Raw genomic sequence first — 13889 nt, 5'->3', positions numbered from 1 at the left:
CTCCTCGCTGGGACCCCGGCACAACCCGCCCGCCCCGCCCGGCGCCTGCCCAGGACCCCAAAGCCGGAACCTCAGACCCTTGGACGTCCTGGAATTGCCCCCCACACCGCGGGAAACTGAGGCAGGAGAGCCACCCGGCACTTGAGGACGCCCGGGCTTGTCTGCATCCCGCCACTGTCTTCCTTTGCCAGTCCCCGCGGTGGCGCGGCGGCGGCGGCAGCGAGAGGCCGGGCCAGAGAGGCTCGGGCTTCTGCAGCAGGTACTGCCCCCGCCCCGCCCCGCCCGGTCTGAGCTGGTTCTGAGCCGCCGACCGTTCTCAAGGTGCCCGCTTGCATCTCCCGGGTGATCTTGGTGCAGAGCGAAGGCGCACCGGAGGCGCAGTCTGGCTGCGGCCCAGCCCAGCGGCACCTGCGCTGCCTTGACCTTGGGCAAGTACTCAGGCTCTGGGGGATCTGAGCCAGCGACCCCGAACCCTGCGCCTCCTGGTAGATGCAGGAACACTGTAACCCTGAGAGGCCGCTGGGGAGTACACAGTCTCTCAGTCTCCAGACCCCAGCCCTAGGCCCTCTCTGCTGGGGACAGGTTCAGTCTCACCACCCCACCCCCAAAGGCAGTCCCCAGAGGTTGGCAAAGATGAAACACAAGCAATAAGTATATGTGAGATTAGGAAAAAAAAGAACTCACTATAAATCAAAATCAGGCAAATTAAAACAACAATGTCTCTACATTCTATTACCCCCAACACACTCAGATTGGCAAAAATGTAAGATTGACAGCAGCCAGTGTTGGCTATGGGTTGGAATGTGGGGAGACAGGCGTTCACACACTGCTTGCAACTGTGAATTGCTACATCCTTTTTGGGAAGTAATCTGGCAGGATTTATTAAAATTAAAAATGTTCACACTCCTTGACCCAGCAATCCCACTTCTAGGAATCCAGCCGATAGAAAGGACAGTCATTTCTCTTTGCAGATAGGCCAAGAGTTGTGTGGTGGGAGAAACAAACACAAACCAACCTGGATATAACTCACCCATCATTTGGGGAGTAGCCAACGGGTAGAGAGGCATGTCTGTGGTGTGGAAAAGCATACAGCTATTAAAGAGTGCATTGGAGCTTCTGTAGCTAATGCCCATCATATGTTGCTTCGTGAGTAAAGCCAGAAAGGGGGAACCCCTTATCTACGTGTATATTTCACAAAATCTTCCCAGGCCTGCATGGTGAGCTCTGTTGGAAGCAAGGTGAACATGGGCTGCTGCTGAGGGAAGACTGGCCCTGAGTGAGCAGCCAAGTGCACAGAACACCAGCAGGAGATGGGAGGAGATGGGCGCGGCTGGGGCAGGGCAGAGCCAGGAATTCCAAGGTATGTGGGGAGTGGGCGCTGAAGAGAGACCCAGAGGACCGGCACATTCAGTGACCTCTGCCTGTGTGCTCATCAAAGGGTGCGGAGTCTCCCCAGCTGTCCCTGGCTGTCCTTGTGGTGACCAGAAGGGACGCCTGCTTCTTCCCCAGCTCACCTTGGCATGCTTTGACCTATTCCCAGTCAGCATTTTGAGTTTTGTGGTGTTTTATTTTTTCTTCTTTTTTTTTTTAGACCCACAAAACAAACCATTGTAAAAAGGCCAATGGTCTGGCTGGCCAGACAGCAGGTGTCCCTTAAGCCTGGAATTCCTGTACTCTGTGTCCCTTTGCAGCCCCTTCCCCCAATTTTACAAATATCTGCAGCTACCCTCCCCACCGCCCCACTCCCGAAGGCCTAATGGGCTCAAGTTTCTGTTTCTAGAAACCAGAGCTGCTGCTGCTGCTGCTGCTGGAGGCTGACTTGGCTTTCAGACCCTGAAGGGGGGTGCACTCAGGGCTTCCTCTTTGTCTTCAGCCTCTGCAATTTCTCAGAAGGCCATCCACCTTCCCCGCCCCTCAGGCTGGCCGAGTACCTGAGCACTTTGTGGGGTGGAAGGAGGACTCCCATTCCTCGCTCCCTCTACAAGCGAGGTCCACACTGGAGAGGAGGTCCATTGGCTTGCGGCGGCCTTGCCCAGGGTCAGGCCCTGGGGACACTCCTGCCTAGGGCTCCTGCAATCCTCAGCCTTCTGAGATGGGTCCCCATTGTTTTGTCCCCATTTTGCAGATAAGCAAAGGGACAATCAGAAGGTGGGTGACAGGGGGTCAGGTCAGAGATACTGCAATCACTCAATGATTCCAGAGTGACTGGCCCTGTGCTAACGTCACCCAAGGACCACCCTGGGGACCCCAGGCAGGCCAAACCTGGGTGGGCCTCAGACTGACAGTGCAGGGTGGTCAGCAGCTGTGATGGGGGAAGGGGAGGGAGAGTGAGGCCTTCAGACCCAAATGACAAGGTGAGGCCCCCAACAAGGCAGGGGCTACTTGGGAGACTGGTTGGTCCCAGAGCGGCAGCAAGGGTTGGGGGCTGGAAGGGGCCAGCCTCCACCACAGCCAGAACTGCCCCTGGCTGACCTGGCTCTCATCTGTGGACCCTCCACTTTCCTCAGGGCGCACCAAGGTCAGTCTGGTGGAATCCAGGCAAAAGCTGGGTGACGTCACCTGGCCAGTTTATGGTCCATGTTCCTCAGATGTAATGTATCATGACTGGTTATACATTAACCACCTGGCCTCTGAAGAGCCTCAAAGGAGTGGCTGGCCTTTCATCCACAGATCAGCACCCCTCACCCCCGTCAGCCGGGGGTGCAGGGCAGGCAGAGGTGGGCCAGGCTCAGGGCAGGGCACTGGAGGCCTTAGTCATCATCAGCCTCTGTGTCTGAGTGCAGCCAGGTAGGCATTGTTCCTCCTGGTGCCCTGGCCCTAAGCTCTGCAGAATCCAGAGGGGAAGTTAGCTGGGAACAGCAGAGGAGCAGGGCTTCCTTGGGGTCTCAGAGCATAGGCTGGGCTGGGCAGAGAGGAGGGGACCTCGGTCACCTGATCCCTGCTAGGGATGTGGGCGGAGAAGCCTCCCCTGTGGGCATCCTTAGCTTCTCCCTTTCCTCCAGGGTCTCCTTCCTGCCTGTTCCCCCCCTTTTCAAACCTTCCATTGTTTCTCTGCAGCTAGGTTTACTGGCTTTAAATCCCAGTGCCACTTTGGTCTCATTGGCTGTGTGACCTTAGACAAGTTACTTAACCTCCCTGAGTCTTAGTTTCCCCATCTGTAAAGTGGTCCCTCCCTCACAGGATTGTGGGGAGGATTCAGTGCAGTGACACTTAGCTGGGCTTACATAGCGTCAATTCTCATTGGAGGAGTCCCGGTATACAGACTCTGCCCTTGGCCTGGAGGAGGCCAGTGCTTGAGGACTCAGACCGAGGGCTGGGGCAGGCTCAGATGGAACAGAAGGGCAGCTCTGGGAGGCTGTGGAGGAGGGGCACTTGGAGGAGCTGGTCAGCCAGTCACGGACAAAGAAGCAAGTGGGAAGTCAGGACCACAGGAAACCACCACCAAGTCATCGAGTCTTAATTTAGGCTTAGTAGGCGTCCAGCCTCAGCTCTACACCACAGCTGAGTGGATGGCGAAAGAGGAACCACCAGGAGAAGTGGAAAATTGAGATCTCAGGGGAGCAATTAGGGAGTGATTCAGGCGGTGCATCACCAAGGGGGTGAAGCAGAGTCACTGGGAAGAGAGGCTGGTGAGCCATGGGTGGGGCTGGGTTGTCTCAGTGTTAGAGCAGGAGGCAGGGAAGCCATGATGCAGCCACACAGGGACATGAACCCAGAGAGTGGGAAGCCACCAACAGCCCCTCACCTTCTTATCCCCGGAGCTCCCAGACCCACGCCCAGCCAGGGTAGGGGCATGGAAGGGCTGAAGCCAGGCACCCGGGTTTCCACCATGGACCCAGAGGGGCCCATGACAAGGGTCACAGACATCCTGGTGCATCCTGGAAGAGTTCAGAGAGCCCCACAGGCTGGCAGCGCTGGGGAAGGGGCCGGCTCTGCGGGGGCCTAGCCACTCCCATTTGAGCAGGCTGGAGCAGCCTGAGAGGTGTCCTAGCAGGGTTACTGCTGCCAAGCCCTGGGTTAGGGCCCAGGCTACAGGGGAGCTGAGTGGGCTGGGCACATCTATCACTCTGCAGGCCCAAAGGCTAAGCCCGCGTTGCAGGGAGCGGAGTGCTGGAGGCAGACAGTCCCTGTCCCCTGCCCCCCATCCCTCTCACACACTCCCCTCAGAGGAACCTGCTCTGAATCAGCCCTGTTGAGCAATAACAGAGCTGCTGCTTCCCTTTTCTGCCCCGTCCCCAGTCCCCTGCTCAGGCCACTGGCCCTGTCCTGAGCCATTTCATCCAGCTCTCATTGCACCCTGGGTCCCAGGAGGGGACACAGGACCCCCTCCCTCGTGTAAGCGGCTTCTGCACTGCAGAGAATGTGCCCCTGCGGGGGAGGCAGACCAGGGAGGGCAGGGCCAGGGCGGAAGGCCGCTTCTGCAGACCCTGCCAGACCCCCATCTCCTGTACGTCGGCTGATCCCAGCTAAACCCTCTGATAGGTGATTCCATTTTCTGGAATGCACCCTGGGGCCCAGTCAGGGGTGTTCCCAGAGCGATCTGCAGTGACAAAGCGCCCACAGCAAAGTGTCCTCACGGGACTGGGCAGCTAGCCGTGGGCGGGCGGGCCTGGGACTCCAGGGCTGTCGGGGCCCAGCCCTGGGCGCAGCCCGCGCGGCCCACTGCTGGGGCGGTGGGACTCCCAGCTCGTCTTTGCACGGGCGTGTGCGCGCACAGGAACGCGCATCCGGGAGGAAGCTGACCCGGGGGCGCGCCCCGCGATCCCGCGAGGGACGGCAGGGCACCGTGACGTCATCGGCGGGCGCCGGGCCCGAGGAGCCGGAAGTGGTGTGGCCGCTGTCGCGGTGCCACGTGCGGAGCCTCCCGCCGCAGGAGTCGACACAGTGTCGCTGGTGAGACTCTGCGGGGCCACGTGACAGTGCGCGGGCGGGGGTCTCCCTGGCGAGCCCTGCGCGTCCCTCCAGCCTCCGTGGGCCGCCCCCGGCGGGTGCCCGCCGCGCCGGCCCTCCCTCCCCGTTCTGCCCGGGCCGAGCCGGTGCTTGTGTTTAAGGCCCATTGCGTGTCCTCAGCCTGTGCTTGTGGCCCTGCCTCACTGCATCCCCCTGCCACCCGTCCGCCCGGAAGCCCGCCTTCGGGGAGATTGAGGAGAGGTGGGTTTTGCCCAGTCGAGCCTGGAAACGAGGTGAGCGTTGGCTGCTTCCCGTTGGCTGCCGCTCTCATCTCACACTTGGAGAATGGGAGCCGAGCTTTTGGGGACGGGTGATGAGAGGCTCAGGTCCTGACGTTGTGGGAATCCTCGGGCCCATTCTCTGCCGTTGCTTGGCCTCAGTCTGTCCATCCGTGATTGGGCTGAGGGCTTCTGTCTCATGACCCAGACCAACAAGGGCTTCAAATGTCAGGCTAGGGTGCAGCCTTGTGCTGTCCTGGTGCACAGTGCCAGGGCCTGAGCCATTCACGCCACCCCCAGGCTCAGGGTCTGGGCATTACCACGCACCCCCGGCCTCCTGGAGCCCTATGTGCTCATGCCCCCACACACCTCTTCCAGGTTCCTGGCACCTGCCAGACTGCAGTACCATGAGCTTTGTGGCTTATGAGGAGCTGATCAAAGAGGGTGACACAGCCATCTTGTCACTGGGTCATGGTGCTATGGTGGCAGTGCGCGTGCAGCGTGGGGCACAGACCCAGACCCGGCACGGTGTCCTGCGGCACTCAGTGGACCTCATCGGCCGCCCCTTCGGCTCCAAGGTGACCTGCGGCCGAGGTGGCTGGGTGTACGTGCTGCACCCCACGCCTGAGCTCTGGACGCTGAACCTGCCGCACCGCACCCAGATCCTCTACTCCACGGACATCGCGCTGCTCACTATGATGCTGGAGCTTCGGCCCGGCGCCGTGGTCTGTGAGTCTGGTGAGTTCTTTGCTTCTACCTCTGAGAAACCGATGCAAACCCAATGTGTAGACAACCCCCAGCATGCCCTTTCTGAGGACAGGCATGGCCACTCCACCTGTTTTAACAGAATCTTTCTGGGGCACTGACTGCAGAGAGTAAGGGCAGAGCAGGGGAGCTGCTGGTGCTGCAATCTGAGTGAGAGGTGACAGGACTGGACCAAGGATAACCCCCCGGGAGGTGGTGGCCTGTGAGGGTCCTGCCTGCCACGGTGGGCGGGGCCAGAGTGCTGCTTGTTGCTGACCGAGGTGCTGACAGAAGGGCAGAGGGTGCCTGGCAGAGCAGTCCCTGACTGCTGCAAGTGGGAGCCCCAGCCCCAGGACCGAGAGGTGCCCCTTCCTGGAGGGTGTCCAGGGCTGTGCCGAGGTGTTTGTGGTATGTGGGGAGCCTACCTCATGCACATCCCCAGCCAGCGCATTGTCACTGAGCCCAGGACCTGGGGTGCAGCTAGAAGAGCCTGAGGCCAGCTGTTCTTGGGCCCTCACACACACAGACACACCCAGAGGTACCAGGACTGCCTTGGGGTGGAGATTGAACCATGCAGCCTGGCAGAAAACATGCCAGAGGTGCCTGGACCCCACCAGCTGGAGTTGGGCTCACGAAGTCTCCCCAGCACCACTGCTGTCGCTCTCTGAGGGCTTCAGTCCATCCTGTGGCTCTCTGGGTCTTGGTTTCTCCATGTGGACAATTGGATGGTCCCTGTTGCCCAGCCAAACTCTTTGAATGGGAAGATTCAGATTCAGACTCTAGGCTCTGGGTCAGAGTGGATGGGGCTGGGCAGAGGCCAAGTACTCAGCACGAGGGCAGCTAGGGTGCCAGTGGCAGGTTGACAGCAGAACTCAGAGCCAGCACCATCCCTTGCCGCTCCCTGTACACCTTCGGCCAGGGCCTCACTCCCCTATGGTGAGAGAGCTCGGTCAGTGGGCATGCTTCTAAGCTGCTCTGACGTGCCGGCTTCCCTTCTGGGAACTGCGGGTATAGCTGTGCACAAGAAAGAGCAGGTTTCTGCTTGTCAGAGGGGTACAGATAGTAAGCCAGCCCAGTGTGACCATTTCAGTGGGTTGAATGCTGAAAGCTTGTAAGACAGGGCTTCATGTTTGAGGGGGACTCCGAGAGGGATCCCTCTAGTTAGGGTGGTTAGGGAAGACCTCTCGGCAGAGGGGCCATTGAGTTGAAAATGATGAGAAGGAGGTACCTACCAAGAACCGAGAGAGAGTGTCACCCCAAGGGAGGTCATGCAGGGGCCCTGAGTGAGGGACAGCACAGAGGCTGGCATGGCAGGAGCAGGAAATGAGGTCGGAGGAGACGGGGCGCAACTTGGAGCGTCATTAGTTGCCTGACTCCACCCTGCACGGAAAGGGGTGTTCTGCTGCTTGTGCAGAGCAGAGTCAGCCTGGTCCAACGGGGAGTGTTGAGACAGGACTAAAGGTGGCCAGTCTGGTGGCTTTTGCAGAGCCAGCCAGGAGGGAGGGGCCCAGCTGGGTGCGGCAGGCTGGTGGGGACAAGACAAGGAGTGGCTCCTGGAGAGACGTGGACGGGTGGCAGGAGTTCCTGGCGGATGCGCCGTGGGTGGGAGTGGGCAGAGTCAAGGGGCCTCGTGCTGTCTGCTGAGCAGGGGTGTAGTTGACGGGGGTGGGAAGGCTGGGCAAGGAGAGGACTTGGCGTTGCATCAGGTGCAGCTTTGCGGTTATTAATGCTGAGCACTGTTTGGGTGCTGAGGGGAGGTGGCGAGTGTCCACTGGACACTAGCTGGAGTCTGGAGTGGAGGGACATGGCCCTGGGGAGTTGTCATCAAGTAGGTGGCACCTGCAAGTCGGGCTGGATGGGGGCCGCTGCAGGCTAGGAGGCCAAGCAGAGGGGTACCCGGGAGGAAGCTGAGGAATGGCTCTTGTGGTTGGTGGGAAATGGGGGGACACTGACATGGCGGGGAGAGGGGCTCTGTGCTGAGGTGGTGTCAAGGTCCCGGAAGTGCAGCAAGGCGAGGGCAGAGCCGCACCCCTTGTGGCAGGAGGAGATTGGGGGCAGAGATTGACTAACCTGAGTGGGCTGGGAACTCAGGGAGCTGGGGCCCAGGCACCGCGTGGAAGGCAGTGGGACAGACCCAGGCTGCTCTGTCCACTCTGCCCCTTTCAGAACCCCATCTCTAGGTCTCTGCAGCCATGTTTGTTCCCACATGGGCACTGGGTGGGGCAGCCACGCACCCACCTGGACCCACAGCAGACATCTGGGATCAATCCCAGCTCGCCTACCCCCGAGCTGGAGGTCAGAGGTCAGAGGTCAGCCCCTGACCCCAGTGGTTCCCTGGACGAGCCTCAGGACCCACACCCACGGCAGCCAGCACTGGCAGGCAGCTAACAAGTGAGGCCTACTGGTAGCCTGGGCTCGCTGACCTTGTGAGCCCCGTGGGTCTCTCCGGGAGCGCACGGGCTGTTCCCTGGGTGGCCCCAGCAGTCTGCCTGATACTCGTCCTGTCCCCCAGGCACTGGCAGCGGCTCCGTGTCCCACGCCATCATCCGCACCATTGCGCCCACAGGCCACCTGCACACAGTGGAGTTCCACCAGCAGCGGGCGGAGAAGGCGCGGGAGGAGTTCCAGGAGCACGGTGTGGGCCGCTGGGTGACTGTGCGCAACCAGGACGTGTGCCACAGCGGCTTCGGCGTGAGCCACGTGGCAGACGCCGTCTTCCTGGACATCCCGTCCCCTTGGGAGGCCGTGGGCCACGCCTGGGATGCCCTCAAGGTTGAAGGTGCATCTGGGGTTCTGGGAGGGGTGTGTCCTGGGGGCCGAGCTCTGCCCACCCCCCTCGACTCTGGGTCATCTGACCCAGAGGTCAGAACCGTCCAGGCCACACAGCAGCTGGTCCCCAACCCTCAGCCCTGTTAACCTGGGGTAGGGGTGAGTCAGGCTGGCCCGGGAGCCACGGAGAGGTCACCCAGTAGAGGTTGAGGGTTGGAAGAGTCAGATGGGTGAGAATGGGGCTCCATCTGGGTGCCTGCATGGAGGTGGAGGTAGAGGTGAGAGATGTCTGAGGCCCCTGGGGACTGTGGCAGCCCCGCCTGAGTGAGCGGTGGGACCTGCACCACTGGTGAGCCTGAGGTTAGAGGTCAACCCCTGACCCCAGCAGTTCCCTGCAGAGTCTCCCTTCCCCCAAGCCAGGAGGCAGGCGAGCTGGTCCCTTTTAGGGAAGACGCTGGTGTGGAGGCGGGAAGTGGGCTGCAAGCCAGGGAAGTGCTGTTGAGGCCCTGGGTTTTGCCCTTTTCTGGAGAAGGAGCAATCGGGCCCCAGGCCCCTTCCCTCCTCCCAGCTGAGCCTGTGTGAAGGGGGCGGGCAGGCCCTGTACCCTGGGGGAAGGGCTGTCCCTTGAAAGACAGATGCCAGGCTGTTCCCACAGCAGGGCAGAGGCTAGAGGGACCCCGCCAGCTGGCTCAGGCTTGGCCCTGGGCTCCTGGGTCCCTGGTCTTGGCCAAGGTGGCCTGGGGCTGGGGGAAGGGGCAGCCCTGGCTCCCCTCATCTCCACCCCCACCAGCTTCACCCTGGACCCCCCCACACTCGCTCTAGGGCCACTGGCGGTTCCAGGCCCCGGTCCCAGGGAGACTGGAGCCAGCTGCCCAGCCTTGGCCGAGCCCAGGCAGTCACACTCCTCAGCCTCCCTCTTGCTGCTGAGACTCCTTGCTGGTAGCTGGCCCAGGGAGCCACGCCATCTGTTCTTGCATCCCTGTGCCCTCTAAGCCCCTCCCCTGGGCTATTTCCCTGGATCTGTTTCTTCTGGGCCCAGAGGCTCTCAACTCACTCATGGGCCTGCCTGCTGTGAGACTGGCCACTTCCCCACCCCATCTCCAGACCTCAGGCTGGCCAGCAAGCTCGGGCCTTGCCTAGTGGGGCCTCAGTTTCCCTGGCAGTGTACACAGGGACAGAGTTCCCTATTGGGAGTGACACTAGACCCTCTCTGGGTTGGCCTCAAGCTGCACATGTCTCCTCCAAGCCCAGACCTTCCTGCAGCCCTGATGGGGACCTGTGTCCCCAGGTATTGTTGAGGTGACCAGGCCTCACGGAGAGTAGAGGACTTGCCAGGGCCACACCCCTTTCCCTGCCCTGGCTTTCCTGTGCCCTCCCTGCCAGGATTGGGGCCTAGGCTGGCGCTGGGCCAGGCTGAGGGGCATTGCAGGCAGCTCCCAGTGGGAGGTGGTAGGAAGGGGCTGTCAGCTCCCGCCCCCACCTCATCATCCTCAGCCTTCCAGTTCCCAGGAGCTGGTGACAGCCTCTAATTTCCTGTGATGGCTGTCCCCCACCCATACCCCCCGACCCCCAGAGCCCCCTTCTCCACCCCGCCCCGGCCCTGTGCTGCGCTATGTGGTTAGAGCTATCTGGTTACGCCTGTCTGGTTAGGGCTGTCTGGTTAGATCTGTGTAATGAGAGCTGTGTGATTAGGGCTGTGTGGTTAGAGCTGTCTAGTTAGAGCTGTGTGGTTTGGGCTGCCTGGTTAGGGCTGTCTAGTTAGAGCTGTTCTGTGCCCAGCGTGCTGGCAGCTGCAATACCAAGGCTCCACCTAACCCCTGACCCAGCCTTTGCCCTGGCCCCTGACCCCAGCTCTCTATGGTCCAAGCACAGGGCCAGCCTCAGACCCCAGGTGAAGCTCCAGACATCTACCCTCCTCACTCACAGTGGGGTTTCTTTACCGGCACCTGCTCCTGGAGGGGCTGGGGGTGGCTGGGGGTGGCATTGCCTCTGCGCTGCCGTTCCAGCCATAGACACCAGGCAGAGGAGGCTGCCAGGCAGACAGGAGGGCTGTGAGGTCCTGCAGCGCCCACCCTCTGACACTGGTCCTGCCCCCACAGGTGGGCGCTTCTGCTCCTTCTCACCCTGCATAGAGCAAGTGCAGCGCACATGCCAGGCGCTGGCAGCCAGAGGCTTCTCGGAGCTCAGCACCCTGGAGGCGCTGCCCCAGGTGTACAACGTACGCACTGTCAGCCTGCCTGCACCGGACCTGGGAGCCGGCCCCGGCCCCGGCCCCGATGCCTGCCCCTTCCGCAGTGGCACACCCATGAAGGAGGCCGTGGGCCACACTGGCTACCTGACCTTTGCTACCAAGAGCCCGGCCTAGTGCGCGGCCCGCTGGGAGTGCTGGAGGCCCCGGCAGGAAGGCGCCGTATATGGTCACAGATGCCTGCTGGGCCTGTGTTTAGACAGATGGTGGGGTGGAGCTGGGGGCCTCCTGGGTGGCCAAAAGGGGACCGTCAACACCAGGCCTCGTTCCCAGGAGGGAGGCCTCCACCCGTCCCACTGTGCTCTGTGTCCCAATCCTGCTGTTGCTCACCGCCACACGGAGTTTCCACTGCCATAGGCTCTTCTGAATGCTGAGGCCCAGGTCTCACCCCTTCCCAGGTGGCCCCAAACAGGGAGGGAGGTGGGGAGGCAGAGACTCAGGGAGCAGGGCTGGGGCTCAGGGCCGTGGATTGCGGGCCTGCCTGTCGGAAGCCCAGCCCTGCTCTGGTCTCTGCCCACCCTCCTCAGGGCCTTCCCACGGATAGGGAGAGGCAGTCCTGCTGTGGGCCCAGCCTGACCCCACCCCCTTGGGTGCTGCACCCCCCCTGCCGCTGGAGGTGCAGCCCTGTGTGGCCGCCTCCTTTTCCCACCCCTGGGAAGTGCCTTCGGCTGTGTCAGTAAGTGAGAACACACAGCATCCCTCAGGAGCTGGAGCAGGAGGGTGACATGCTTCGAGTGACCCAGCCAGTCCCTGTTGGGGCCCCAGCTGTTCAACCCCAGCTTCACAGGAGCTCCTGCCCCTCGCAGGAGCCCTGGGGTTGTCAGGGGAGGTGCATGTGGACGGAGGGCAGGACACCAGGGCTGGGGGCACATGGCACCTGCCCTGGCCTCCAGCTCTGTGCTATGTGGCTGGTGTCCCTGCCTCCCACTGTGCACAAAGGGCCTGGGTGGCTCCCTTGACCTCCCCTTTCCCACGTTGGAGCAAGAGCCCCAGGGTACTGTGCTGGCACGGAGCCCCCGACCATGTCTGGCGGAGAAATAAACACTCTTGCCCCCATGTGCTTACTGGACTCTGTTGGCCCCGGAGGCCAGAGTCCCCTTCCCCACACCAGTGTCCTGGCTGGACCTCCCCCTACAGCCCTCCTGGCCCCTGCTCCTTTTCCCTGTCCAACAGCAGGCCCCACGGGGCTCTAGACTCCAAGACAAAAGCCTGGGATGAAGTGGACAAAGGCGAGTGTGGCCATCCCCACCCGACTGCAGAAAGGCCACTTGTCCCTGGGGAGAGTGGGGGAGGAGAGAGAGTCCATGTGTCCACATGTGTGTCCATGCACGTGTGCGCATGGGTATGTGCGTGTGTCTGTACATGTGTATGTGTGCATGTGTGTACGTATGTGTGTATGGGTGTGTGTTCCTGTGTGTGTGTGCATGTGTGTGTGTGCGCGCGTCCCAGAGCTCTGTGCCCTCCCCCACAACCCCACCTGCCCTCATATTCACACTGCAGGGCCTTGATGCCTCATGCTCCCTGAAGGGCCCAAAACTCAAGAACCCTTGAGACCTGCCATCCCTGCTTGAGGCCACCCCCCAGGTTTTGTGGGTCCTTGGAGGGATGCCAACGAGGTGGGCCTATGGGAGGACCCCTGGGTGGCCTCTCCTCCATGTCCTCCTGTGCAGCCTCCTGGCAAGACCTGTGTCCCCTCAGAGTCCCTCAGGGTCCTGACCTCTGACCAAATGCCCCGCCTGGGGGTGGGAGGAGGGACGAGAGCCTTGCCCTGGCCTTGGGGAAACGCCGGTGGGGTGTCTGATACTCACATGCTGGGCCCAGACCATGGCCTGCGCTTGGGTCTGTGTGAGCTGGAGGGCAGTGGCAGAGCCCAGCCCAGGATAGATGACCAGGGTGGGGGGCCCCCAGGTTAGAGGCCAGGGACCAGGATTGCTGTCCCTGATGACAGTGCACCTGGCACAGAGCTGCTCTGGCGTTTGGGCGGCCCCGTAGGCCCTGGGCATCCACCCCACCCCACGTGGCCATCCAGGCCCAGGTCAGCTCTGGGCCAGCAGTGACTTCCTGTGCATCTTTCAAGGCCCGTCTCACATGTGTCTTCTCCATGCCTCCCCCAGCGCCCGGCAGGAGCGTCCTGCTCTATGTCCTCTGCTCCCCCACGTGATCACCCCTCAGAGCTGTCCCCAGCCTGCGAGCCCCTGCAGGCAGAAAAGCAGGAGCCCAGCGGTGCCCCAATTCTGCAGATGGGGAGCCTGATGCTCAGGGAGGCAGGGTCAGGGCCCAGGGTGAGTGAATGACCAATCCCCTGGTCAGTGATGGTCACCTCCTTGAGTCAGCAGCCTGGGGCTGGTCACAGGGCAAGGATTCACCCGGAAACCCCCATCCGAGCCCCAGACACTCACCTCTGGCACTCAGTTTTCCCTTGGAAATTCCTGCACCCTGCCCGGCTGCCCCGCCGCACCCCTGCTGAACAAGATGGGGCACCTCCAAGCCCTCCGTGGCCCCCACTCCCGCATCAGCCCCAGAAGGCCTAGAGACCAACTGCCTCAGACCCTGGCTCCCCAGCTCCGAGGGCCCCAGGCAGGATCCCACCCGAGGGCCAGACTGAGAGGCTCCCCAGGAAGTGCCCCAGGGGCCTTGCCCTCCTTGTGAGCTGCTTCTGGCCTCACTGTGATCGACTTGCCGGTCTGTCCTCCCAGTGCCACCTGCACACCTGACTCCAGGCTGAGGGTGGGCGGGCTGCAAGGGGCCCAGGCCCAGAAGACCCTGCCTCTCCTACCCATCCCATCCCACTGCACAGGTGGGGGGACAGGCCCAGAGGAGATGTGACTCCGGGCCCCAGGCCTCTTGCCTGTGCCCACCCAATGAGACCCCACATCACATACTCTGCCATCCTGCGTGGGCCCTAGGCTGTGAGCACAGAGGCCACAGGGGAGAGATTTCCCCTGTAGCCGGAGCAGGTG

The 13889-nt window shown here is 61.9% G+C and overlaps 1 protein-coding gene across 10 annotated transcripts; it reads left to right on the top strand.

The window, feature by feature from the left end:
• Positions 1 to 120: 120 nt before the first annotated feature.
• TRMT61A (tRNA methyltransferase 61A) lies at positions 121 to 11985 on the top strand. Of its 10 annotated transcripts, none has more exons than XM_019747237.2 (5): positions 121 to 259; positions 1209 to 1360; positions 5547 to 5906; positions 8479 to 8691; positions 10781 to 11985. In XM_019747237.2, exons 2-5 carry the CDS (start codon positions 1321 to 1323, stop codon positions 11044 to 11046), a joined length of 879 nt encoding a protein of 292 aa, XP_019602796.1. In that variant the 5' UTR covers positions 121 to 259; positions 1209 to 1320; the 3' UTR covers positions 11047 to 11985. The 10 variants fall into 10 exon arrangements, with proteins under 10 accessions (XP_019602796.1, XP_019602794.1, XP_074182974.1 ...); XM_019747235.2 differs by having other exon boundaries at positions 8425 to 8691; XM_074326873.1 differs by lacking the exon at positions 121 to 259 and adding an exon at positions 1781 to 5183 and having other exon boundaries at positions 1213 to 1360; positions 8425 to 8691.
• The last annotated feature ends 1904 nt before the right edge of the window (positions 11986 to 13889 follow it).

This window comes from Rhinolophus sinicus, linkage group LG03 (assembly GCF_036562045.2).
Source record: "Rhinolophus sinicus isolate RSC01 linkage group LG03, ASM3656204v1, whole genome shotgun sequence".
NCBI lineage: Eukaryota > Metazoa > Chordata > Mammalia > Chiroptera > Rhinolophidae > Rhinolophus > Rhinolophus sinicus.
Note: the sequence above shows the minus strand (reverse complement) of the source record. Positions and strands in the feature narration are given on the sequence as shown.